Source organism: Crotalus tigris, unplaced genomic scaffold (assembly GCF_016545835.1).
Source record: "Crotalus tigris isolate CLP2741 ecotype Arizona unplaced genomic scaffold, ASM1654583v1 scf7180000017663.5292952, whole genome shotgun sequence".
Classification (NCBI taxonomy): Eukaryota; Metazoa; Chordata; class Lepidosauria; order Squamata; family Viperidae; genus Crotalus; species Crotalus tigris.
The window spans coordinates 4,749,103-4,775,853 of record NW_024096550.1 but is presented as its reverse complement, the minus strand read 5'-3'; the positions used below and the strand labels follow the sequence as shown (position 1 = coordinate 4,775,853).

Genomic DNA, 26,751 nt, shown 5'->3' with positions numbered 1-26,751 from the left:
AGCAAGTAGCCCTTGTTCACACTGTCTCAAATCTTGGTCTATTTGTTTTTTCAGAGTAGACTCAGTGAGGAATAAGATGTACCAATGAGGTTCCCCAAATGATTTGTTTTGCCCAGAATCTTAGCTGATATAATCGTGTCCAGGCTTCAAATGAGATGCAGCCTAGCTCTATTCTGGTGATGGCATTAGAAGTTGCTATTGATTTTAAGAATTTTGTTTGTACTTTTTAGGGATTGATAAGTTTTTGTAAATCTGAGATCAATATAGCATCATGCCAATAATTGAATAATTTGAAAATTGTTCCCTTGCCAACTAGCAAATTTGTTGATTGCTAGTGGTAATTTTTGAGCTTTCATAGTTAATTCAATAGGATTATTTGATGTTTTCTAGGATATTCTTAGAAGGATGTATACCATCCCTTCATGAAAGACTGATGATCTTTCCTTAGAACTTGTCCCCAGTTCTCCAATTGGGTATAACTGGGAGGAGAGGTAAAGAAGTTAGTGCAATTCATCATTACTTTAAATAACCAGCTCCACTATCTCAATGCTAACACTTTCCAGTTTAGTGCAGGGCTTGGCACAAGTTCAAATGTGACTTAATCTTTTGGTTGAATTGCTTCTGTGGAAAGGGCAGGACTTTCAGGAATTCAACTTATTCACTAATTAGCATTTTTAAACTATGGGATAAATACTGAAAAAGAATTAGACTACATTTATCACCTCTTTTTGTGATATTTATTTATGAAGGAGAGTGTCCAGAAAAAAAATTACCAGTAGAGGGATAGTCATTCATTCTCATTTATTAATAAGAATTATTAATAAAATAATGAAGACTTCTGAGATACTTTAAATATAGTAGTCAGTGTATCACACTGGTTTCCAAATCTACAAATAAGCAATATAGTCCTAAAGGAATAACAAAAAACAAGGAGATTGACTGAATTTGTTGCCCAAGATTCAGATCATTCATTGTACCTATACATTGTAATACAGTTCAGAAAATGAACAAGTTATGAATTATAAATTCAAATGGATATAGAATTTAAACAAAATAAGTGGTATGCAACAATGGAACATTAATGGAATCTACAAAGGTATTCATACCATATCCAAAGTTTGATTTTCTCTTAACATAAGACTATAACATATTTTTTTTTCTTTTCCTTTCTTCTGATCTGCTAAATACATATTTTTTCAGATTAGATAAAACTTAATGTTTTCTTCTTTTCTCATTTTATAATTTATAAACTGAACGTTGTTGGTTACAACTGCATGTTAATTGAACAATAATCTGATTTTAATAGCAATTTATGTTACTTATTTCAATGTTCATATAAAATATATCTATCAGTGTCAGTTGGAAAACTTTTCTTATAAATTTTAGAATGCTTGTAAACCTCTTTATTTACAATTTATTTTCCTATTTTTTCTTATTTTTTCCTATTATTTAATATTATTTCCTTCATTTAATAAATACTAATTGGAAAACAATAAATCAATACCAGAAAAAAAATATATCTGGAGAATATATATTGCTTTATAAGATGAAAAGCATGACAAAATAACTTTATGTTAATATTTAGCTGGTGTGTAGAAATCTTGTAGATATTTTAATGTAGAAGTTATCAAAAAAAATGGAAAACTCATGAAGTTTTTGGGTTTAAGAAGTTGACCAGTATCTTATTTGATTTTGAGATCCTTGAATGCCTGAAGCATGCCGCTTTGTATAAATGAGAAACAAAAGATATTTTGCTAGCTTGAAGCCTTCCATTCATCAGTGACAATTAACCGATCTATTTGAAAAATGATAATTACAGAAACCCATGACATTAATCGCTGTTGGTTAAATATTTTATTTTGCAGCTGCATGCCCAGTTATTAGGTACAGATTTGGCAAAGTCAAAAAGTAATACCATAATAGAAAAGTTCATTACGTATGAACGGCTTACACAATTGTTATAGAACTGCATTTTGCTGAAATCGTATTATCTATTCAGCCTACTCGTATTGAGAGTTATTGAGAGTCACAGCATTGACAGTTGCAGCACTTCCCCGTTTAAGCTTCTCCCCTAGGCTTACATGGGGATTTAGGCTTCAGGTTTTCATTTATTATTTATTTTTTGGATTTCTGTTCAGCCTTTTATTCAGGAACTCCAGGTAGCATACACAATGTTCCTCCCATGTTCCCCTAAAACCACCCTGTGAAGTAGACTAGACTGACAGAGAATGACTGCCCCAAATAGACTTGGTGAGCTGTTGTGGTCAACTAGAGCTGGTGTCTCCCCAGGGCCAAGAGCAAATACTGTTATCCATGGCTTAAGTACAATACTGTAGCATGTTTTGGAAAATGTTGATGAATTATTTAGACAAGTATCAGTGATACGTCAATAGGTTATGACTGTATTACTAACTTCTTCTGGCTACAATTTTTACTTGTTTATCTGGAAGGAAGCTTTGTTCAGTTGAATGAGGCCTATTTGTGCCCAAGCATGCAGTGTTGATGTGTTAATGAATTGTCTGCATTAGTTTCTGAATCAGAAAAGCCTTCCAGGATGTCTTAAAATGTAAAACGGGGCATTCCTAAATGTTTCAGTTCAAAAGTAAGTATCAGACAGTTCAGAGGGTCTTATTTTCAGAGAAGTGCATGAGGCATGGTAACCTTAAAAACCTAAAACATCCCAGTAGGACAGAAATGGAAAAAAATTAGAGAAAGTTGTAGAAATCACATTGGAAAAGCCCAGTCCTGGGTTTTTCCAATGTGATTTCATATGTGTTTGCATATTGAAAATGCTTTAAAAGCTGAGCTTTAATTATGGGAATTATACTTCTATCTGGAAAGGCAGCCACTCCAGTAGCCTACTATCGCATTGGGCCCAGAAGCAGACTGGCAGTCAGAGCCACTGAACCACAAGCCAAAGTGAGTCACAAAGAGACAAAGCAAACACTGCATCTCACACTGGTGACAGTTTCCCTTTTTGTTTCCACCCCCCACCCACAGAGTGTACTATAGCAGATCCTGCAGAATGGGATGGAGGCCTGGGTCATTCCAGCCAGTTTAGATTTCTCCTTGTGGCATTGAAGGTGGTGGTGCAAAGGTGGCTTGTCTTGGGGCAGGTTCATTTAGAAAAGTGCCACAAAGGAAAAAAAAATGGGGAGGGAAAATGTGATTCCAATCTGCATTTGTTCACCTAGCAGAAATGATGAGGTTTTTTTTATTTTTGTTTACTAGATGTTCAGAGGTGCACAAGGATTTATTCTGGGGGCCATGCTATCCTTGCCTTATTTAATTTTAAATAAGAAAGTTCAGCATCATGGCAATGTAAAAAAAAATATTCCTGTTTCTTAAGCATAATATGAGCAAGAAGGAGCTAGCTCCCAGTGATGAGTGACTGGACCCTTAAATTCAGACATATTGTACAAAAGTACAAGCACTGGAATCTTAGGTTTGTGGGGTCTTTTCAGTAAAAATATCTTACTGTGTTGATGTTTTATATTTATTATTAGATTTATATCCCATCTTTCCACCAGGAGCTCATAGGAAGCGCACATAGCAATCCATTTTTCCTCCCTAACAATCCTTTGAGGCTGGTTTATCCCCTTGCATTGAAGATATGAAGGGGACAAATGAATGAAAGTTTTTATTGACAAAGAAACACAATGTCATCTTAAAAACAACATCCAGGTCTGCCTAGGCCAGGGGTAGGCAACTTTGGGTCTTTTATGACTCGTGGACTTCAACTCCCAGAATTCCTGAGCCAGCTCAGGAATTCTGGGAGTTGAAGTCCACTAGTCATAAATGAGCCAAGGTTGCCTACCCCTGGCCTAGGCTGTAGGTTTGCCACATTCTCCTTATTGATTTACTGACACCTGTTTGGTGCCAGCTTACTCCTCCCATGTAAAAAGGATTTAAGTATAAAAGTTAAATAAGACTAATCAAGGTTTTAAGTGCCTTTTCTCGGTAGCATTGAAATTTTAATTAAAGCGCGTCCCACAAGCTCCTTCTTTCCCAGCTACAGGAGAGACAATTGAGTAGGGAGTTGCTCAGCTAGCAATTCAGAAAAAAAAAAAATCACACTGAACTGGATACAAACTAGTGAGTTGGCCAGTAGATCCACCCTGAGTAATAAGAGATATAATGTCTTTTTTTAAAAAATGTGTTGTGTGCTTTTCTATGGCCAATGCCCATAAATGATGGGTGGAGCTTCGATCACATCGTGTCTGCCATTTTTTTATTTTTGGACACGTCTCCCTTTTCTAGGGATAGCCGGCCTGTTGGTCTTTTTCGGAGGGAAAGAAAGAAAGCTTATAAAAATCGCGATGCTCTTTCTTCACGGCTAGGAAAATGGAGCAGCTATCGCGATTAACGCCGGGCAGGGCTGAAGAGCCACAGTATCCCAAAGGCCGCTTTTCTCCTCTCCCCCCTCGGCTCAGAGGGATCAGTTTCAGCGCGGCCCAGCTGCCTCCCCCCTTCCTCTTCTGGGCCCTCCGGTCTCCCCGCGTGGGAACGGCTCGCGAACGGTGCTGCTCCGCGTGGGAGGCCGCGGGAAATCCGATCTCTCCCCGGGCAAGCCGGAGCGCCGCCAAAGGCCTAGCGGGAAGTGTCAGGTGTCCCCCGAGGCGGCGGGGATCGCGCTGCTTAACTGACGCTTCTGGCCGCCGTTCCCGACTCCTTCCCTCGGATTAAGGCGGAGAGGAAATCGCGCGCCGAGCCCCTTAATTACGAGATCAAGGGGCCCGTGAGAGCGTTCCGGCCGCCGCCTCCAGCGGGTTCGGCTCGGCTCGGCGCGAAGTCAAAACAAGCCAGCTCGCAGGAACCGCCGGGATGGGGATTTCGGGGGGCGGAGGGGAGACCGGTGGAGGCTCTGATCCGCGCCCAAGTCGCAGGCCAGGGGGTCGACAGCCTGAAACAATGGAGAGCCGCGGCTCGGAAGTCGGGTTTAAGTGGTTTAGCGGGGATTAGGACTTCAAATTGGAGACGGGGCTGCCGCTTCCCTGCCAGAGTCACCCCCGGCTTTTAAGAGATTACGCCGGGATTTGACGGCAGCTCCAGCGGCAGATTCTGAACCCGGGAAAGAGCGGCGGGGGGGCGGGGGGTGCGGGGGGGAGAGAGGCCAGAGGCAGATCCGGTCCGGCCGTCACATCATCAGGATCGGGTTCTTAGTTTTAATGCATCCTTATTAAGCATGTTCGGAGCAGCGAAAAAGCGTCCCCGGATACACCCAGAAGGGTTTGAAATGAATGGACTCCGGGGGAATTCTCTTCCCTGCGCTTTCCCGACTGTCTCGGCTAGACTGTCTGGCAACGTGCAAGGAGGGACGGGAAAGGCGCTTAGGGGCGACGGGGCTGGGTGGGTGTTGCAGGCTCGTCCCGATGAAGCCGCCTGATCCTTGACCTGATCCTTCTCTGTCGCTTTGTCTCCCGCAGCTCCTGGATCTCTTCATGGTGTGGGACTGGTCGACCTACCTGGCCGATTACGGGCAGCCCAGCTCCAAGTACCTGCGCGTCAACCCCAGCACAGCTTTGGCCCTCTTGGAGAAGTAAGTGGCCGGGTTTGAACGGAAAAGCCGCGGCTGCGCTCCGGTTCCGTTTGGCCTTTCTGCTTCCCAGTCGCCAAACGCCCCGCTTAAAAACGACTAAGATAAGCACCCCGAAGAAGAGCCAGCCGTTCCCTCCAGAAGCCTAAAACTGCGGGGTCTGCACCTTCGGGCCGAGCGGTGGCCGAGCACCTGATTGGGAAGGTTTGCGGGTGGAGCGCCTCTTCTCCTGAATCTGCCGGAACATCAAACAAGAAAATACCCTTCTCCCCCCCCCCAACCCCGGTCTTTGAAACAGGGCCCGCTGGGGTCTCCAGAGCTGAACGTCCGAAGAGCGCGCTTCCCCTGGCTTAGCGTTCGGGCTTTCTCGGACGCCTTTCCGCGGCGCTTTTGCACTTCAGCTGATCTCCTCTGATCTCCAGCATTCCTTTCGGTTTCTCTCTCCCTCCCCTCCCCCGCCGCCCTTTGGATCATTCAGCAAATCAATCGGTAGTTGTGTTTCGAAGTCCGTTGGATCCGGACTCGGCAAATTGTTGACCTTCTGGTTAAAACAAGGTGGCCGGTGGCCTGGCTATTCCTCAAATTGGGCTAGTTTTTTTAACTTTAAAAATTAAAGGGAGCTCAAGAGAATAAAGATCAGTTGGCTGGGTAAACCTGAATAATAAATATGGGGGGGGGTGTCTGATTTGTGGCTGCGATGTTCTCTCCCAACTTTCCCGGGTATTTCTACAGGTATTTCTGTGTTTGCTAACTCGTTTGCGCTCTTTCTCTCCCTTCCCGCCTCCCCTTCCTGCTTGCAACGCCGGGACGTTTGGCAGAGTCCACCGAGGGTAAGCATTGTTTCGATTCGTTTCGATCTGGAATCAGTTCCCCAGGATTCACTTCAAAACTGTTGGGAAGCTTTGTGGAAAGAGCCAAAGTTTGGATGGTTCTTTGTAATGGAGCCAGGCGGGGGTCCAGCTCCTTAAAGTGACCTTGCCCTGCGCTTCGGCTTTTTGCTCTCTTTTTTTTTTTTTGCTGGGGGCTGCACGCGGGTTTCTTGGAACTGCAGTCTTCCTCCTCAGCATTGTAAACGTGTGAGTTTCGGATAGAAATAGCTGCTCTATTGAACTGACCTCATTCAGGGCATTTCCAAGTCTCACAGGCCCAACTGGGGCGATCTCCAAGTCCTAATTATTTTCCCCAAGAAACAGAGGGGCTCAAGCCTTCCGAGATAGTGGAGACCTGTTGACCCCCCCCTCCAAAAAAACACACACCCCGCCCAACTGTTTTTCCGGGACTTCGGTCTTATAAGGAAGTGGGGAGAGAACTGGCTTACCTTTGCGGTCCTGTCCTTCAACCCCCCCCCCCAAGCCCTTCCTGGAAGCCGCTTTGGGCTTCCAGACTTTCTGGTGGAGGCTGGAAGAAAACCCCAGGGTGAGTTCGTGGATTGGGTGCCGTGCGGGGTTCTCCAAGAGCTCCCTGACCTTCCATTTTCTCGGCTTCCCTTTCAGGATGAAAGATGTGAACAAAAAGAACCACCTTTTTGCCCAGTTCCGGAAGAACGACCGCGACAAGCAGAAGCTCATCGAGACGGTGGTGCGGCAGCTCCGGGGATTGGCCAACTGCATCGCCCAGCACCCGTGAAAGCGGTCCCGCCCCACCTCACCCCACCCAATCCGCCGCCGAGCCGGGCTCCCGAGAAGCTGGTTCCGGTGAAAGGGCCGCTGATTTGACGGAGAACGAGAAGGAGGCCCTGGAAGGGACCGGCCGAAGGGAAGAGCTCCTTCCCTGCGTGGCACCCCTTGAAGAGGAGGGCAAGCCTTGCCAAGGGGAAGCGGGCCTCTGCCTGTATTGGCTGTCCCTGCCGTACTCGATTGTAAATACGATTTTAGGAGAAGACCTCATGGTCCTCCCCGGCGTCCCCGAAAGGCCATTTAGTGTCTTCTGCTCCAAGGTCCCATTTTCCAAGCAGCGATTTTTCTCGACTCGGACGTTTCCTACTTGCCCCTCTGCTTCCCTGCCTCCGCATTATATTTGTTTGTTGTAAGCCTTAAGTAACCCTGACATCAGAATTTCTCCCTTTTTTCAGGTGGGGGAGCCAAAAAGTGCGGGGAGCCATTTTGTAGTACCCTTTAAACTACCTAACTGGAACTCGGTCCCGATGGTGTCCGAACGACTTTGACGCTGGATAGCAGCCTCCCGCCCTTCCATTTTTCTCCGGGGATCGGCCAGCGTTGGGTGTGGGGCACTGGGGGAGGGAGGTTTCCTGGGTCTAGGTGCCCCCCCTTCTGCCAGGGAGCGGCCTTGCTGGGAAGACAAGCGAATGTATCCTGAAGGGAATGCCCCATAACTGTGGGACTTGTAGAGAATGTCCACTTTCTTCCCATTCCTCGCAGCTGATTAAATTATTTGACGGTCCTGCTGAACTGGCTCGTGCAAACCTGGAGCTTCCTTTAACTGGATGCGCCGTTCACATGCTACAGGCAAAGGAACCTGGGCGTGTTTTCCTCCAGCGGATTATCCGCCTTCTACATTTCCCTCGGTGTTGCGCGGCTGGCGGCTCTTTCTAGAACCGCGAAGATCCGATTGGCCGGACGCTTTCAAAGAGAAGCCAGAGCATCTTTCCTCTGCAGCAAAGATGCGAGCTGCCTTCGATAAGTTTTTCTCGGGATTTAGGGACGGGAGGGGAGCAACTGTCCAGCGGGTCAGTACGCTCCAAACGGGGAACTGAGGCTTCGCGCACTCTGGTGGAGGCCGATGGCACAGAGGTCCAACCGCCTGACGGCATTCTGGGGTCTTCCGAGGGATCCAGAGCTTTCCTCCCCTTCCGGGAAGCGGCAAAGCTCTTTTCGTTTGTAAAAGATGAGAGATTTAGGCAGTGGTGGGATTCAAATATGCAAACAACCGTTTCTCTGTGTGGATACCGCTTCCAGAAGTCCATTCTGGGCCTGAGCAACAAAACCAGTTCAGTTTTACCCAACTGGTGCGAACTGCCTGAATCCCACCACTGGATTTAGTGGGTCCCCTGTCTGGTGCCAATTGGGATTTGCTGAGGGGAGGGGGTCAGCAACTTTCCCATTCATCCCAAAGATGGTTATATACCTGGTTCAAGTTGATGGGTGTTGTCTCCGGTTGACTGGGACAGGGCAGCAGTTGCAAACTTGGCTTCCCGTGAAGCCTTTACACTTCCGAGTGGCGCAAGTTCTTGTCCCAAAGCCTCTCCGAACCGACTTGCTGGCAGGCGGACTGAAGACTTTAGTCCTTGGAGATATGCCAAGCCAGGTTTGTGGCATCCAGGGTGAAGAGCGAAAAAAGCGAGCTTTTGCGATTAAGTACCCCGGCCCTCCTCTCTGACACAAGCAGCAGCCCTTGTGCCAGAGCGCCCAAGGACTGGATCCCAGCTCCAAAGTGGAAGCTCTGAGGCGCAGAGACCTTCCGCGCGCGCGCGCGCGCGCGCGTGTGTGTGTGGGGTCGTGTACCAGTTGCAGTCAGCCCTCTGTAAATCCCCCGGTTGCGAATTCAAGCCGACCGAGACTTCGGATCCCCTCCGCCTTACTTGCGGGTAACCGGGAGGAACGCGGAAAGTCGGATTCCTGAAAGGAAACTTATCTCCGAAAAGAAACTATTAGGCTGCCACGGGGCATCGTTGTGACTCTAGTCGGATGATACTAGACTGCGTGAGAAACCAGTAGCTATGAAGCGGTGTCGAAGTCTTGGTCTTGATCAGAGCAACTTGGTTCGCGTGGCGCAGGCGACTGCTGGCCTATGAGGGATTGAGGGAAGAAACTCCCTTTGTCATTCCAATCTGCACCGTCAAAATACTTGGGTTCACACAGCGCGTTGAGAGTCAAACCGCTTGGCCATCCGTCAAATCGTGCGGCTCAACGAAAAGAGATGCTCAAGCAAACCACCGCTTACTAGCGGGATGCGAGAATCCAGTCCGTTTCTGCAAACTAACCCCCCCCCCACCATTCGCCAGATTTCCTGTCTTGGCTTGTTTGACCGGCTAAAATCTTGGGGCATTTCGTAACTAGTGGTTTATAACCCTTTCTACCCTGCCAGCACGATGGAGTTCTGAAGCTAATCTCGAGATCGTTATTTTGTTGGGTGGGCGACACCCTAAATGGCTGTAAATCACTCGTTGTGAGGAATGCACCTTGATCTTTATTAATTCTGAGAATATCTCCCTTTGTAGCCTTCGCAGCTACAAAGTGTACCCAGGATACAAGACTGGAACGGAGTATCCTGAAAGCTGACCTGACTGACACGAATCCTAAATTCTACCTTGCAGCATTGTCTTTAACTGGAAAACGGGCGACGCTTAGTCGGCTCCTTTTCCCAATCTCCTTTTTTTGGTGGGAACTGCACTCCAACATCTCTGAGCTGATACACTGGCTTTGGCGAGGCGTCTCCCTTAACACTTTCCTCCAAATTTAGCTGAAAGTCAGGCCCCCTAAACAAATCGGTGGAGCTCAGCTCCCAATAAAGGATGCGGAGGTTCTTTTTTAGTCTTGCCCCCTTGGTGCTGGGATGGACACCCTCCCGAGTGGGCTGCACATTTAAGCTCGTTCCACCTTGCATTTTCTTTCCTTGAAGATTAACATTTACATTTTAATGGATGTTGGGCTTCATTCCTGGCTAGCAGTGACGGAAGAGCGAATCTGGAGCTTTGGGAGACCCCCACGATGGCTCAGTTTGAGGAATAGGAATTCTGGGAGTTGAAGTCCACGAGTCATAAAAGAGCCAAGGTTGCCTGCCGCTGGCCCAGGACAATAGACAACCGAAGCGTTTGAGCCTCCAGCGGGCCACCTGTGGGGGTGCAGGAGAGGTCGTTCGCCTCCGTGGCTAGAAATTGCCCTTGACTCGGAATCGCAGGAGGGAGACGCTGCTCTGGCTTACCTGAGTGATGCTCCCCCGCTTACCCAGAAGACGAGATTCCCCCCCCCCGCTTGCCCCCCCATTCTCCACTCCGCTCGTCGCGGACCCTCCCGGGCGCCAATCGCAGCCGTTTCGGGCCCCGCTTTGAATATCAAGCGGCGACGTCATCCCTGAAGGTGGGTCGGCGGCGCTCTATAAAGGCCCAAGCAAAGAACAAGAATTAAAACATCGAGGGGAGCAAAGGGAGGTTGCGCGGGACCCCGCCAAGCCTCACTCGGCCATGGGTAGGTCAAGCCGGGCTGCTCATTGACAGCTGGCTCGGGAAATGAAGGCGGGAGGGAGAGGAGTTCGAGAAGGTGGCAACAGCTCCGGAGCCCCAGGCTAGCTCCACGCTGCCCCTTCTGCAGGGCCGAACCGACTTCCGACGACGTGTCCCGGTAGAACAGGCGCTGGAAGCCGGGGGTGGGAGGGAGGGAAAGGGAACCGAAGGCTGCCGGCAGCCCTCTCCAAACTAAGTCGAATCCAAGTCGGGAGAGGAAGGAGCCGGGATTCCGGGCAGCGCCCTCGGACACACAACCTCCCCTTCCAGGCGATGGAAAGGAAGGGGAGAAGGGTGCCCCTCCCGTTTTTCTCCCCCACCTCCAGCTGAGTCCTTCTCTCTTCTCCCGGCAGCCAAAGCCGGCCAGGAGGCGCGGCCGTCGGGGGGTTCCGGCGACGCGCTGGCTTGGCTAGAAGTCGCGCTGGCTGCCGCGGCCGCCGCGGGACTCCTGCTGGTCGCGGCCCGCCACCTCTGGGCCCTGCGCTGGAGCCTGAGCCGAGACCGCGCCAGCGCCCTGCCGCTGCCCAGGGGCTCCATGGGGTGGCCCTTCTTTGGAGAGACGCTGCACTGGCTGATCCAGGTGAGCACCCGAGACGGGGCGGCCCAGCACGGTCGCTGCTTTTGGGGCCCTCAAGGCGGGGCCGCCCACCCCACGGTTACCTCCCGTCAGTCCCTTGGTCAGGAAAAGGGCTTGGCTTAAAGTCTTCCCGCCAGTTCTGGGCTTGAACCCGGGGTTTCCTAGCCGTTAAGGCCCGGAAATTCTGCCTTGCGTTTGGAAACTTTGTTGCTGGTTGAAGGCGAGGCTCTCTGCACTTGCTTAAGGCCATCCTCCATTTTAAAATCTCCACAAGGCGCTCAGCCCGTTCGCTCCCTATTTCCGCCTGTTGGGAAAACAGCCCCAGTTTCCACCCACTTCAAAGAGTTATTCCCCAAATTGAGGCGAGGAGGAGAAGGTGGCTCTCGGCCCCGGCTCCTCCCTCCTTAGGGTTTGATCCCCAGCATTTGAAAACCGATCGGCCGGAGGCGAGGCCCGTCGCCACTTCACGCTCCCAGTAATGTGGGAGGACAAAGAGGACTTAAAGCCGCCCCAAATGAAACTTGCGCTCCCGTCGATCTCGCTCATTCTGGGATCAAAGTTGACCTCCGGACTAGCTAAGCCCGGCAGGAGCTGAACATCTGGGCCATTTGGGCGCCAAGAGAAAGGTGCTCTGCGCTTGCGCAGAAATACCCAGGACTTGTCGACCTTTAGCAGGGCAAAAAGGCAGCGCCAATTTGCCAGTAGCAATTGACTCTCGCCAGACTCTCGTCTCTCTCTCTCTCTCCCTCTCTCTCTCTCTCTCCCCGTCCCTCTCCCTCTCTCTTCCCTCCCATTTCCCTCCCTCTGTCTCTTTCTCTTCCCCTCTCCCTCCCTCTTTGACTCTTTCTCTTTCCTCTCGTTCTCTTCCCTTCCTCTCTCCCTCCCTCTGTCTTTCTTTTTCCCTCTTTCCCTTCCCCTGCTTCTCCCTCTTCTCCCTTTTTCTCTCCCTCCCTCCGCCTCGTTCTCTTTCTCCTTCTCCCTTCCTCCCTCTCTTTCTCTCTCCCCCCTCCCCCGACCGAGCAGGGCTCCCATTTTCACAGTTCCCGGCGGCAGCGCTACGGCGCCGTGTTCAAGACGCACCTGCTGGGCAAGCCGGTGGTGCGCGTGAGCGGCGCCGAGAACGTGCGCAAGATCCTGCTGGGTGAGCACAGCCTGGTCAGCGCCCAGTGGCCGCTCAGCACCCAGATCCTGCTGGGCTCGCACACGCTGCTCAACGCCCGCGCCGAGACGCACCGGCAGAGGAGGAAGGTAAGGAGGGCGGGCAAGCGGGGCCGGCGCGGCAGGCTTTCCCGGGCGGGCTTCACCCCAGCGGCTGCTCTCGCGGTGGGCTGGACCGCAGGGCCTTCGGGAGGCCGGGTATGAGGGGCTACGCGAGGGCGGGTTTCCTCGGCCGGTCCTCGGGACGCCCGGGAAGAGGAAGCCGCGCAGCAAGGGGCGCCTGGAGCCTCTCCCCGACCGGGCTTAGCGGAGCCGGGAGATTCCCCGCGCTTCAACTCGGCGTGGAGCAGCCCTCGCGGCCGCTGCCCGCCCCGCCTCTCGCGCTCTGCCTCTCCCTTCGCGCGCAGATCCTGGCCCGCGTCTTCAGCCGCGCCGCCCTGGAGGTCTACCTGCCCCGAATCCAGCGCCTGGTGAGCTGGGAACTGCGCGGCTGGTGCCGCCGCCCGGGGCCCATCGCCGTCTACGCCTCGGCCAAGGCGCTGACTTTCCGCATCGCTGCGCGGATCCTGCTGGGGCTCCGGCTGGAGGAGGAGCAGTTCGAGGAGCTTTCCGGGGCCTTCGAGCAACTGGTGGAGAACCTCTTTTGCCTGCCGCTCAACGTCCCCTTCAGCGGACTGAGGAAGGTACCAGCTGGCAGAGGCAGGGCTGGGAAGGTGGCGCACACACACACACACACACACACACACACACACACACACACACACACACACACACACATTTCCCCCCCCCCCTTTTCCTCCATGGCTCTGGAGTTCTGCTTGCACCGGAGTCGGTGGGGGATGGGGGTCTTAATGAAGGTGAAAAAAGCCCTTTGCACTTGTGTCCCTTGCTCCACCCTTGCTCGTTTTAGGTTCCTTTAAATTTGCTTGAATAGGGATAGATTTGTGGCACTGGTGAGATGCCAGCATGCAGCTTGCAAAAGGACCCAGAGTCTTCCAAATGGAAAATAGTGTTAGCTCTCGCCTTTCCCTGTGAAAGAGAAAATAGAGGGGGACCTGAAAATGGCATTCTCCAAACCCACAAAGCCTCATCTTCAACACAGCCTTTCCAAATCTCCAGCTGAAGTTGGACTAATGAGAACTATGGTCAAGCTGCAACCTGGGAGATGCTAGAGTGGTGGAAAGCTAGAATAGTGCCTTAAGCTTATTCTGAGCAACAGTGGTGTGTCCAAACCAGTTCTGGTCTAGATTCAAAAACACCATTCCTGTATTTCCCCCCCCCACACACACACACATGAGAAATCTTTAATATTTAATCTCTCCTTTCACACTTTGTGCCTTGAGAGACTTGCATTCCCAACCTTCAGGCTTTTGAAATCAACTTCAGTCCAGGCTGCCAGCAAGTTAAGAGAAGAAAACAGACCTTACAGTTGTTGCAAAGTCAATCAAATGTTCAGACTGGATTTGATATTTTTATCCACCTGTTTTGTCCTTCCCAAGGACCTGGAGTAGGCAGATGTAGTTTGATAGTATTAAAGGTATTATTACAGGATATAAGCTGTTCTAGGTGATGCTGCCTTTTGCAACTGACTGATGATGATTTTTGTCAATGCTGATAATGTTCAAGTGGTAAGCAAGTAATTGGTTTGTAGTTTATTGGCGCTGCCCCTTTTGTTGGCTCTTTCATTATCAGGAAGAGTTGTTGAACAAAAGTTGATCTTCCTTGCCTTTTCCCTACCATTTCTGCTTTTTTGACAAGTTCTTTCATTTCAGCTTTGTTTTTATTCTTATCTACCTCCTTTATCCAAGCTGCATTCTTGTTGTATTTCTTTAGGTTGTTCCATAGCTGTGCCCAGAACTGCAGCCTTTTCTGTTCATTTCAGTCATTCCATTGATGGATTGGTATAAACATTTCTAATGCCACTGAAATTGGAGATTCTGCCTATAAGCTACAAATCAAACTTCATATTTGCTCATCCTCTTGGATATAGCTGTTATTTGCTGTGCTTCCTTGATCTTCCTTATTTCTAGGTGATATTTCTTGATTAGGTGTTTTGATCTTCATCTTCTTTTCTTGCATCTGTTATAGCTTACTTGCATCTGATCTTAGCATATTTATTGGTGAACGTGATCTTTCATTTTGGTACTGCACTGATTGCCTTTTTTCTTGTTCATTTTGCATGTCAGGTTTTCAGTTATAACTGCAGCTGTGCTGTGTCTTAGTTGGTTTGTCTCTTGCATTGAGCTGGTGCTTATATTTGATGTTACAGTACTGGCATCTTTTAATACTTATGCTACTAGCTGTTTCTGTAGAACAAACTTCAATGCAGGCAACCTTACTCTGTTGCTTTTGTACTGGTCTAAATTCTCCATTATTCTTTGCTTCAATTCTTCTTCAGACAGCTTTGCTCTTTCTGAGGAGAGGTCAAAGTAGAGGACCTCTACTTTGGGGTTTGGGAATGAAAATAATTCAATAGCTATTCTGGATGTTGTCTCCCCTTGGTTTTCCTCCATAGTCTGAGCTACTTTTGGCAAGGCTTTGGTTTCTTTGCCCTTGGATAATCTTTGCAGTTCTTCCAATTCTACTTCTGTGAAAATAATATTTCACATGATTTTCTCTGTTATTGTGGTTGGTCACACAGTCAGCCAGATGTTTAGACTGGATTTAGCATGCCAGTTATTGAATCCTTTCCAAGGACCTGGGATAGGAAGATGATGTTTTTTGGTGGTGTTAAAGGTATCACTGCATAATGTAAGCTGTTCCAAGGAAGTTGAATTGTGCAGCTGACTGATGGTAATTTTGTCAATGCAGATGATGTTCAAGTGATGCCCCAGATGTTTTTGGATTTCACCAAAGGTCCCTATTACCGTTGGTATTATCTTCACTTTCTTTTGCCACAGCTGTTTCTCTTCTATTTGTATTTGTATTGTGTGATTTTTCTCCAGTTCTTTCTATTCTGCTGGGTGCAGGTGCTGCCATGCCCACTTTCCAGACTTTTTTTTTTTTGTCTTTCTGATCAACAATTGTCAGGTCTGGAATGCTATGTGGCAGGTGCTTGACTTTTTGAGTTTTAAAGTATTGGAGCACTTTACCTGTTTCATTTTCTATTACTTTGTCCACTTTATGGTCCCTTAGCTGTTGCTTGCAGGCAAATGGTATTTCTTGGAGACATTCCAATGCCCCATTGTTGCTTACAGGTACTCCTCAACTTAACAACCACAACTGAGCCCGAAATTTCTGTTGCTGCCTCAGACAGTTGCTAAGTGAGTTTTGCCTCATTTTAAAACCTTTCGTGACACAGTTGTTAAGTGAATCACTGCAGTTGTTAAGTGAATCTGGCTTCCCCACTGACTTTGCTTTTCAGAAGGTAGTCGGTCACATGACCCCAGGACCCCGCAACCATCATAAATATGAGTCAGTTGCCAAGCACCCAAATTTTAGACTATGTGACCATGGAGATGCTGCAGTGGTCATAAGTGTGAAAAACAACAAGTCACTTTTTTCAATGCCATTGTAACTTGGAATGGTCACAAAACAAATGGTTGTAAGTCAAGGACTACCTGTACTTTGTAGTCAGTCTCTGCGATTTTCTTGCAACAGCCAATTGGTCCATTGTTTCTTCTTAGCAGATGCAGCACCAGCGGTCTGTTGCTGTCTTCTCAATTCTGATTTTGCATGCATTTCTTTTCAGGGCTTGGTCTTGTACAGCCAAAATTAGCCCCTCTGTCTCTCTCTCTTTTTTTTTTTCAATTTTTTGCTCTTAACCATACCAAGTCCTGTTGTTATCTGCTTTGCCTGCTGGTACTGGCCATGTTAATACTTTGCCTTGCAATATCTCCATTCTATTCTTTATTTGGTCTTTCTTGTAATCCAGTTTGGTCTCTCCACTACTCAGTAAACCTTCTTGAGGTGTTGTTGTTGCATCTTTTATTTCTATTATTTCTAATGAAATGAATAAAATAATTTAATTTGAATGGGGCTTTCTTGCAGAAGCTCAAGCCTATCTATATAGTACACTGTTTTTCAATTTCCCCTCTCCCCTTTCTACAAATAACTTTATATAAAGTTGACTCACTAGGCTGTGTTCCCAAGACCCTCTGACCCAATGTGAATTTAATCATGGTTTAATTAACTAATTTGGTTTGACACAATAAAAGCACAATGTGATGGGTTTGTCACAAGAGATTAGTGTGCGAATTTGTGCTCAGGGTGCCAGTAGCAATGACTAGCCCAATTCGCCCAGTAAGCTTCCATGGCTATGGATAAACTTGAAACTGTGTTTCTTAATCTTAATCCATACTTAGGTTAGCCTTCAGCGAATTATGGAAACAAAGACACTAGCTCTCTTGATCTATCCAAGATGAAAAGAGACTAGATCTTCGGTTCTTTTATAGCATCATTTATATTTATTTATCTCAGGACTAAATTCCTGTCGGTTCAGTAAGGTTTTATTTGTTTGTTTTGGGCCTTCAAGTCAGAGTTGACTCCTGGTGACTGCCTGGTCCAGTCTAGCAGGGTTTTTTTTGGCAAGATTTCAGAAGTGGTTTGCCATTGCCAGATTCCTAGGGCTAAAAGGGAGTGACTGGTCCGAGGTCACCCAGCTGGCTTTGTGACAAAGGTGGGACTAGAACTCAGGGTCTCATTGTTTCTTGCCTTTAACAGGGATGAGTTGTTTTCCTCACAGCCAAGGAAAACTGAAACCCCTCTAACTAGCCTGAGCTTCTACTACTTGGTGAAAACAACATAAATAAACTCTTAGAACTTTTTAAGCAGTCCACTGCTTTCTTCCTGGAATCTCAAAGTATTACTTTTCTGAATGAGTTTCTGAACCAGATTTCTGGGCTCTTCTTCTTTGAACCATCTTCTGTTCCCCAGGGAATAAAGGCTCGTGATCTTTTACATACTTACATGGAGAAAGCCATCTTGGAGAAACTGCAGAGGAAGGATCCTGAAGCTCACCATGATGCCTTGGATTTTATCATCAACAGCGCCAAGGAATATGGCAAAGATTTCACTATGCAGGAATTGAAGGTAAGGATTTTTATGCTCCTGGGTAGGGGTCTTCAAACTTGGCCCTTTTATGACTTGCGGACTTCAACTCCCAGAATTCCTCAGCCAGGCACAAGTCATAAAAGGGCCAAGTTTGAAGACCCCTGCTCCTGAGGATCAGTGGTTCCATGCAGAATTTGACAGTAGCCCCTATTGGAAGATGGTTTCCTCAGATGGTGTAATTTTGCAGGATGTTTGGTTGGAAATACTTTTATGGAATGGCTAATGCCTGGCCTCCTAATGTTTACTGATACTAGAGATTCTGTGCTCAGTTGTCCCAGGATACCATAGCTTCATAGAGTACAAAGAAGATTTGTCAGCAGTCACTCAGAAGTTGGTTTTAGCAATATATATATATAAAGCATCTGATTGGGGGTTTTAGATCATACAAGTAGCCCTCACTTTCTGACTGCAATTGACTGTGACTTCCTCCTGGCTTCCCCATTGACTTATGGTAAACTGGCTGTGAAGGTTGCAAATGGCAATCACATGACTGCAGGTTGCTGCAACCATCATAAATGCACACCAATTGCCAAGCCACCAATTTTCTATCACATGACTGTGGTGATACTAAAACATCTGCAATTGTAAGAACCGGTCATAAATCTATTTCACCATTGTTATAACTTTGAACGGTCGCTGAATAAGTGGTCAGTAAGTGAAAACTACCTGTTTATCTATTTTGTTTTCATCTCCATTCTATTAGCATTAATAGCAATAACAGGTCTCAAATAGCAGAAGGTCAGATTGATTTTGTGCAGTTCAATCCAGTGCATATTTTCTAAACTATTTTAACCTCACTGAACTCTGTTTCCCTGAGGAATAAGGGTTTTTAATGGCTATTTCAATAAACAGGGAAATGGTATAAGTCTGTAAAGCTTTGATTTTGAGATTTCATTAAATCTCCTAATTGAATTCAGTTTCTGAACCAAATTGGAAAGTCAAATCAAATTGTTCAGTTGAATGCCTTTGAACTGACTGAATGTGACAAAAATAAAATTAGGTAAATGGTATGAAATGAATTGGGTTGGAGCCAGACCATATTCTCTGAATAGGTTACATCCAGATTAGATTTTATTGTCATGCGCTCCACCTGGAAATGGTCCTGAGATAATTCAGTTAGTACTGCATACAATGTGGAAAGAAAATTCCAGGGACTTTTGCTCTTAGGGATTCTATTCTTCGCACTCATAGTGGCAACTTATCTCTGACCCTAATTGAAGGTGTTCCTATCAAAGGTTGATGCTGAAATGCAAGCCAAATATCTTGAACTTCATCTACACACCCAGACACATAACACCATGAAGATCTTCTCTTGTTCTTGTTTATCTCCTCTTCTGTATCCATTCTTACATACTTTAAAGGAAGGGAAAGAAAGAGAAAGGGGGAGAGAGGAAAAGTGGGGGAGCAGTCAGAAATTAGATTGTCCTGCCTCAGACCATAAACATAGATATAGAAATGCAAATACAAAGGCATGTGTGTACATGTGTGTGTGTGTATGTATATATGTGTATGTATACAGACACATACACAAATGTAGGAAAAGCTTAAGGAAATGATTGGTCCATTAGTGGAGGAAAGTGGCAAGAAGGTAACAAGTAACAGGGAGAAAGCAGAACTATTTAACTCGTTTTTTGCATCTGTCTTTACACAAAGGGAAAAAACAGTCCAACCTATCAAAAACAGTACCATAAAAAATAGATTAGAAACGCAAGTTAAGATAGGCAAGAAAATGGTAAGTGAACACCTGTCCAGCCTAGACGAGTTCAGATCACCAGGACCAGATGGATTACACCCCAGGGTTCTCAAGGAACTGGCAGATGTGATCTCAGAACCACTGAACTATATTTTTCAAAGATCCTGGAGCACTGGGGAACTACCAGAGGACTGGAAGAGAGCTGATGTAGTTTCCATCTTCAAAAAAGGGAAAAAAATGGACCCAGGAAACTACAGACCTATCAACCTGACCTCAATACCTGGGAAGATCCTGGAAAAGATAATCAAACAACGAATCAGCGAACACCTAGAGGCACACAAAGTCATTACTAAAAGCCAACATGGATTTGTCAAAAACAGATCATGCCAGACAAATCTTATTGCATTTTTTGACCAAGTGGCAAAATTAGTGGACCGAAGGAATGCTATGGATATAATTTACTTGGACTTCAGTGAGGCATTTGATAAAGTAGACCACAACCTACTACTTGATAAGATAGAAAAATGTAGGTTAGACAGCACTACCACCAGATGGATTTGTAGCTGGCTGACCAGCCGTACTCAGCATGTGGTCCTCAATGGAACCACATCTACATGGAGGGAAGTGTATAGTGGGGTTCCCCAGGGTTCTGTTCTAGGCCCAGTGCTCTTCAACATCTTCATCAACGATTTGGATGAGGGGATAGATGGGGAACTCATCAAGCTGGCAGGAATAGCCAACATTCCAGAAGATAGGCTTAAGATATAGGAGAGACTTGAACACTGGGCACTGTCTAACAAAATTAAATTCAGTGGTGAAAAAAGTAAGGTTCTACATTTAGGCAAGAAAAACCAAATGTACAGGTATAGAATAGGTGTTATCTTGTTCAATAGTAGTAACTGTGAGAGGGATCTTGGAGTCCTAGTAGACAATCACTTAAATATGAGCCAGCAGTGTGCTGCAGCTGCCACAAAAGCCAACACAGTGCTTGGCTGCATTAACATTAGAATCAAGATCACGTGAAGTATTAATACCACTTTACAATGCCTTGGTAAGGCCACGCTTGGAATACTGCATCCAGTTTGGTCACCACAATGTAAAAAATATGTTGAGACTCTAGAAAGAGTACAGAGAAGAGCAACAAAGATGATTAGGAGACTGGAGGCTAAAACATAAGGAACAATTGCTGGAATTGGGTATATCTAGTTTAATGAAGAGAAGGACGAGGGGTGACATGATAGCAGTCTTCCAATATCTCAGGGGCTGCCACAAAGAAGAGGGAGTCAAGCTATTCTCCAAAGCGACTGAAAGCAGGACAAGAAGCAACGGGTGGAAACTAAGCAAGGAGAGAAGCAACCTAGAACTAAAGAGAAACTTCCTGACAGTTAGAACAATTAATGAGTGGAACAACCTGCCTCCAGAAGCGGTGAATGATCCAACACTGAAAGTTTTTAAGAAGAGACTGGATAGCCATTTGTCTGAAATGGTATAGGGTTTCCTGCCTGAGCAGGAAATAATAACAACAACAACAACAACAACAACAAAAGTAGTAGTAGTAGTAGTAGTAGTAGTAGTAGTAGTTATTATGTCCCCCCCCCAAAGTCCAGCAAGCATTCAAGTGAAGTCCCAAGGGGCCAAGTGTTGCAGAAGGTTCATCAGCTAGTCTAGGTCCAGAATTAAAGTCATGAAGTTTCAAATCAAGACACCTGGAATCTGGTAAACAAACAGTTGTTGCCAATGGAGAGGCTAGGGTTTGCTTAAATAGAAGCAAGCCCAGTGTTGCTTGTTAGGACGGGCAGGGCTCCTTTCTTACAAGGAGCCTTGAAGAGCACCTTCCCTCTTCTGCTCTGTGCACAGGGAGCCCTTGCAGGAGGGGGATGGTGTGTGTGGGGGGGTCTCCTTCTCCTCATTCTCATCTCCAGAGACTGGCAGCAATTACTGTCTTCTGCTTACTGCTCCTCTGGCAGTGGCTCACCCAGCACCTTGAATTGATTGCTCATTGTTGAGCAGGCTATGGTAGGGAAATGTTGTGAGTGTATTGTCAAGGGCTTTCAGAGCACCAACATTTCTATAAGTGTTCAAGAGCAACTCCTAGAATCTTGAACTGGGTTTATTAATTAGCTTTTTTCTTTTAAACATCTGAATAATATCTTATTTAAATTCTAATCTCAATGTATCCAAAATGAAAGTCCAAGAGATATTCAATTTACTAATAACATGGATAATTTATTTATTTGTTAAATTTATTTGCCTCCTATTTATAATAATAGATAGGCCTATCTCTATAATAATAGATAGGCCTATCTCTAACCCTATAATAACAGGAACCCTCTTCTAATTCATACATCACTATGGCTTGCCTTACAGGAATCTGCAATTGAACTAATATTTGCAGCTTTCTTCACCACTGCCAGTGCCACTACTTCTATGATCTTACTCTTATTGAAACACCCATTGGTCATAAAAAAGATCCAGCAGGAACTGGCCTCCAATGGCTTTACTGGACAGTGTCAATGCTTTGCAGCTGAGGATTTTCTACCAAAATACCCGTCTGGCCAAAAAACTTTGCCTGCACATGAGAAGGAAAACCAAGATGGTGACTCCAGATTGGGAAGAGAAGAAGGCCAAGCGACCAAGATGGAAGAGAAAGGACCTAATATAAACATCACGGCTAAAGTGTCCCAGGAGATTGTCCACGGAACTACAAATGGTCCTAGCTCATTGTCCAGCCTGGAAGAAACAGGCCGGTTCTTTAGCAGTCTGGAAAGATCTGAATATTGTTGCCACCCTTACTTGACCCTGGAGAAGTTGAATCGTCTGCGCTACTTGGATTGTGTAATTAAAGAAGTTCTCCGTTTGCTGCCCCCAGTATCTGGAGGATATAGGACAGCCTTACAAACCTTTGAGCTAGATGTGAGTTGAGTGGCTTGTTATCTAACCTTTTGGTGGAAGTGTGAGGCACTTGGGTTGACCTGAATTTTAGAAGGTTAGGTTGAGCTTTTTATATGGGAACTCAGGAAGAATTTATGGTTCCTAGTAATTCCAAGAACTTCTTCTGTTTAGAGCCAGCATATATGTGAGGAATCTCCTGGCCATCTGTAGGAAGATGGGCTTTTGGGGTATGAGAAAGGATGTCTCAAAGGGACTATAAGTACTGTAAATAGGGATGGGAAACAAGATCCCATGTTCGGGGTAGTGGACTCTGATAGTGAGAATAGTGAAGAAGCTTGTGAAGAAAAGTCAGACAGAAAAGGGGCACAGAAAGAGTGTCCAAGCAATATTTGTGTGCCGGTATCTGATTTAGTTTCTGGCATCGCTATTTTAGGAATAGAAAGAAATACTGCTTCAAATGCTGGAGGAGCTGCTATCAGATCCTGTCAGCAGTTGGAGTAAGATGGATCAATGGCCTAATTTGATAGAATCCAGGGAACTGCATATTTTTCATAAAAAGATTGAGAATTGGAGAGAGAAGTCAAGATGAATGCTTCATTCAGATCACCAAAACAATTGTGTCCATTTGGCAGAATTTAGGAAGAATAACTGCAACAGTTTGGAGTAGTGGTTAAAGGTGCTGGGTTAGAAGCCAAGAGATTATGGCTAGTCCTACCTCAAATCTAAAGCCAGGTGGGTGAGTTTGGGCCAGTCACTTTCTCTCAGCCTAGGTAGGTGGTCAGGACAAGCCAGTTTCAAAAATGTTGCAACAAAAATTACTAGGACTTATACATTCCCAGATTTGTACATGATCCATAAGCACACAAAAAAGGGGCAATATGACTGCTAGTTACAATTGCTCTAATCTGGAGTGGCACTTGGAACAGCCATGCCAAGGTAGTACTTATATTATGGCAATAAATATTTCAGTGTATGATATTCACTCGAGACTGTAATTTTCACTAACTGTGAAATACTGATATTTTCTAAACAAACAGGTTCCCGTTTATTTCTAAGTTCCGTGATCTATAGCATTTAAAAAATATAAAGCACAAAATAAAATGACATCTTTAAGGAGAAGAGCTAAACTTAAGTTAAAAGAAATGTAGTGAAAAAATGGTCTACTCGTGAATTTTTCTCTCTACTGTTTAGTCATCTGAAATGGCAGCATTTTGTACCAGAAAATCCATGTTTTTGTAGAATGTTAGTAATATTTTTGAAGTTAGCCCCTCTAAGCACAGGGATAGTGGGTGAAATAAGCCTTGTGACGCCTCTCCAAAAGATTGGATCAAATTGTTGTGGATGTTTGCTTGCTCTTTCAGGCAGGTTTCATCTCTCTGGCTGCTGTCTATGGTGCTGATTTTTTCCCCCATCTCTCCTTCCCTTCCTTCAAGGGCTACCAGATTCCGAAGGGTTGGAGTGTGATGTACAGTATTCGGGATACACATGAGACTGCCGGCATCTACCAGAGTCCCCCTGATACTTTTGATCCAGAGAGGTTTTGGGTATCGCCGGAAGACCGGGAGAATCACAAAATTTCTGCTTCCCTCCGGTTTCACTACATTCCCTTTGGCGGTGGAGTCCGAAATTGCATAGGCAAAGAACTGGCCCAGGTGATTCTCAAGATGCTTGCCATTGAATTGGTCAGCACGGCCAGCTGGGAATTGGCCACAACTCATTTTCCCAAAATGCAGACTGTGCCAATTGTGCACCCTGTAGATGGTCTTCAACTCTATTTCCATTCTCTGAAGGCTGGCCATGAAAGCAGTGGAGCAGGCAAGGATGCGTAGACATCTCCTTTACATCTCTAGCTTAGGAGTAGACTAGGACAGGCCTCTGAGGGAAAAACACCACTTTCCTTTCAGCGCAAGCCCTTTCCGCCTGCCTCTCGGTTGCGGGGTAAGAGAAAAGGAGGAACTCACTGCACTCTTCCTCAAAAGCCTGTGACATTATTAGCATCTATTCTTTGCACAAATATGCATCAGTTGGTCTTCTGTCATCTTTAGTTGCACTTTTCATTTTGTACATGTGCATAACCACTTTGTCTCGTGGTTAAGAGTAGTCTTACCTCCAAAAGTAAATATCTTGAAAAAGCGGTAGAGGCATTGATGTTAGTTCTACATGAGGATTAAGTATATATACCTCAAGAAAACAAAAAATGGGATACAGTGAAAATGTTGGGAATCCATGATCTAGTCTGCCCTATGAAGATTCTTCAGGACTCCTCATAGCTTCTGAACAAGATGGCTCCATTGCTTCCATACAAGGTGGCTGTGCTTTGTTTCTGAAGGAAGAGAACCTACATAGCTCTGTTGCCTTCAGCATGGAAAATGTTCCAAGTAAAATTCAGAAGGGACTTCAGAAAGACCCTGACAAAGCAAGAACCAACAAAAGAATTGGAACCAAATAGATCAGAAACTGACTTTGCTTCAGGATGGCTTTTTGTATTTAAAGATAATGAAATGTAACCATGTTCTGCATTGTAAACAAGGAGACAAGATAGCTCTGGAACAGATTTCTTTTCCAATTTCTGTTATGACCCCAATGTACAGTGTTAATGGCAGTGACCAGCAGTGGCTCTCCGTGGATTCAGCTTGGAACACATGTACTATTGAACTGTGAGCAGCCTGATTATGACATGAAGCCTCACCTTATTTTAATTAAGCAAGTTACCCATGGGTTGGCATACTAAGTTGTCAAGCAAATTATGGACGGAATGTCTTTAGGTCTGGTTCATAATCATGTGTGCTTTTTATTCTTTCTACTTTGGGTCCTGCAAAATGAAAAAAAAACATTACATTTGAAGGGATATGAAGTGATTCATTTCTGAGATTTGACCCAGGATGGCTTTCTGACATATACAGTTTCCAAAGGGGCAGCTATATTAGCTTTTGTAGTAGGAATAAAGCAAGCATTTTATAAAAAGAGTAACATGATTTCTTATAACATGTGTGGTTATGAATTAGTTATGGATTTATTGCCACTTGGGCATATATATAATAGATAAATTACGGTTAATTCCATACATCTCATGTGTTTCTAGTCTGTGAGTTAAGCCAGGGTGGGGAACTTTGATTCCTCAGATGTTGTTAAGTTTTCCATGAGTCCAAATCATTAAAGCCTATGGTGAGATATCCTGGGAATTCTAGTTCAGCAACACCTGGAAGATCACTGGTTCCCCACTCCTGCTTACACTGTAGTAAAATGTTTAGCCTTTCAATTTGCTGCCTTATAGCATAATGAGCAACTAGAAGTTTTGTGGGAATGATATTAAACTACCATTAATAATTATCAGTCCTCTCCAACTGCTTAGGAAAGCACTTCGTAATACCTGCAGAATGACAAATACTGCTCTTGAGCTAGGCTAAGAATTGGCTTTAAAAAGCTATGGGGAACATTATTACAGAAGGGGTCCACACTCTGTGGATAATTCCTCTCTAATCCTGTTTGTGGGGACTAATTTTTCTCTCCAAGTATTTAAGATGCTGATGTCTCGCCAAGAAATGGTTTTCAACCACAAGTTGCCAAGGAAAGCAGCCTGTTCATAGATCCCAAAATCTAAATCAATATCTACAAAAGAACAGAGAAGATGGACATAAGTGAAACCACGTGGAGCAAAAAATTATACTCTTCTAAAGAAGCAGGTGGAAGACAGAGACTAAGAGCATTTAAACAAAAGATGGCCAAACCTTATAGCAAAGATGGTTGACAGTAGACTAAGGTAATGCAGGATGCAAAGTTGGATTGGAGAGGTGTATCCACTTGACTTGCAAAAGGATCATCTGGAGATTGGGTAGGGACTGGGTAGGCCCAAGTAAAGGCCAATCAGAAACTCAATCATAATTCAAGCTCATAATGCTAGGAATCCTTTAAGACCAAAACGTAAGAATTTGATATAACGAGAAAGTTAGGCTCAAGTTATTGTTTTCAAGTTATTGTTTTATATATATGCAACATTTTTCTCTGTGTGGTATAGAACAGCTTTTCACTATGTGAGCTCCCCCTACTTGAAAGAATAATGTGGTGCAGCCCAAATGCAGCTTTCTAATCTAGATCAATTTCAGCTTGATGCTTTCTGCATGGGTTAGATTGGAACTCACATTATGCCATTGTGCTGGCAATGGATGAGAATTATAGCCCGGAGTGTCTGTCTTAAAGTAGGTGCATTTCATAAAAGGGAATATCCTCAAACAGCGTGTTTAATGCTGCCTGGACCATTGTTTGCCTCTCTCTTTGCTCTTCCATCTTACCAAAACTAAGTTGTTGACCTCTTGAAAATCAGCAACAAGTTTTACTGCCATTTTTTAAAAATAAACCCAATTATTTGATATTGCTATGTACTTGGTGTCATCTGACATACCATTACCAGCACAGTTTCTGGTCTGCAAAAATTGCTTGTTCTGTCACATAGTGTAGGGATACATCAAATGGATTGTGATAATTGTGTGTTTCAGCTACCCTTTCTTGATCACCAGACTGCCACTACTTTAGTTATCACTATCTGGAATAACTGCTGTAAGTAATTTATTGCTAAATAAAATTCTATAAAAGATGTGGGAGGAAAGGCCTTTCAGAAATAAATCCTGCCAGAACTTCTTTTTGCTCTGTATTTATTTAAAATATTT

The 26,751-nt window shown here is 45.5% G+C and overlaps 2 protein-coding genes across 8 annotated transcripts in view; both read left to right on the top strand.

The window, feature by feature from the left end:
* EXOC6 (exocyst complex component 6) overlaps positions 1-7,944 on the top strand; it is a 121,420-nt gene extending 113,476 nt beyond the window's left edge. For 3 of the 6 annotated variants that reach the window (XM_039336036.1, XM_039336038.1, XM_039336039.1), the window contains 3 exons: positions 5,427-5,539; positions 6,355-6,366; positions 7,030-7,944. In XM_039336036.1, the coding sequence (XP_039191970.1) occupies positions 5,427-5,539; positions 6,355-6,366; positions 7,030-7,162 (258 nt within the window). In that variant the 3' untranslated portion in view covers positions 7,163-7,944. The remainder of the gene's footprint in view (positions 1-5,426; positions 5,540-6,354; positions 6,367-7,029) is intronic. The other 3 variants (XM_039336037.1, XM_039336040.1, XM_039336041.1) reach the window with 1 other exon arrangement.
* A 494-nt stretch (positions 7,945-8,438) lies between these two features.
* Positions 8,439-26,707, top strand: LOC120304920 (cytochrome P450 26C1). Of its 2 annotated transcripts, none has more exons than XM_039336035.1 (7): positions 8,439-10,572; positions 11,069-11,295; positions 12,316-12,540; positions 12,858-13,133; positions 17,326-17,481; positions 21,563-22,108; positions 23,521-26,707. In XM_039336035.1, the coding sequence occupies exons 2-7, from the start codon at positions 11,251-11,253 to the stop codon at positions 23,914-23,916; spliced, it is 1,644 nt and encodes a 547-aa protein (XP_039191969.1). In that variant the 5' UTR covers positions 8,439-10,572; positions 11,069-11,250; the 3' UTR covers positions 23,917-26,707. The 2 variants fall into 2 exon arrangements, with proteins under 2 accessions (XP_039191969.1, XP_039191968.1); XM_039336034.1 differs by lacking the exon at positions 8,439-10,572 and adding an exon at positions 10,635-10,680.
* Positions 26,708-26,751: the final 44 nt, after the last annotated feature.

Bases quoted from the DNA above. Each gene is read 5' to 3' on its own strand.
- LOC120304920 (XM_039336034.1), top strand. The intron at 17,482-21,562 runs GTAAGGATTTTT...CTTGCCTTACAG, and splicing joins TCACTATGCAGGAATTGAAG to GAATCTGCAATTGAACTAAT. The intron at 22,109-23,520 runs GTGAGTTGAGTG...CCTTCCTTCAAG, and splicing joins TACAAACCTTTGAGCTAGAT to GGCTACCAGATTCCGAAGGG.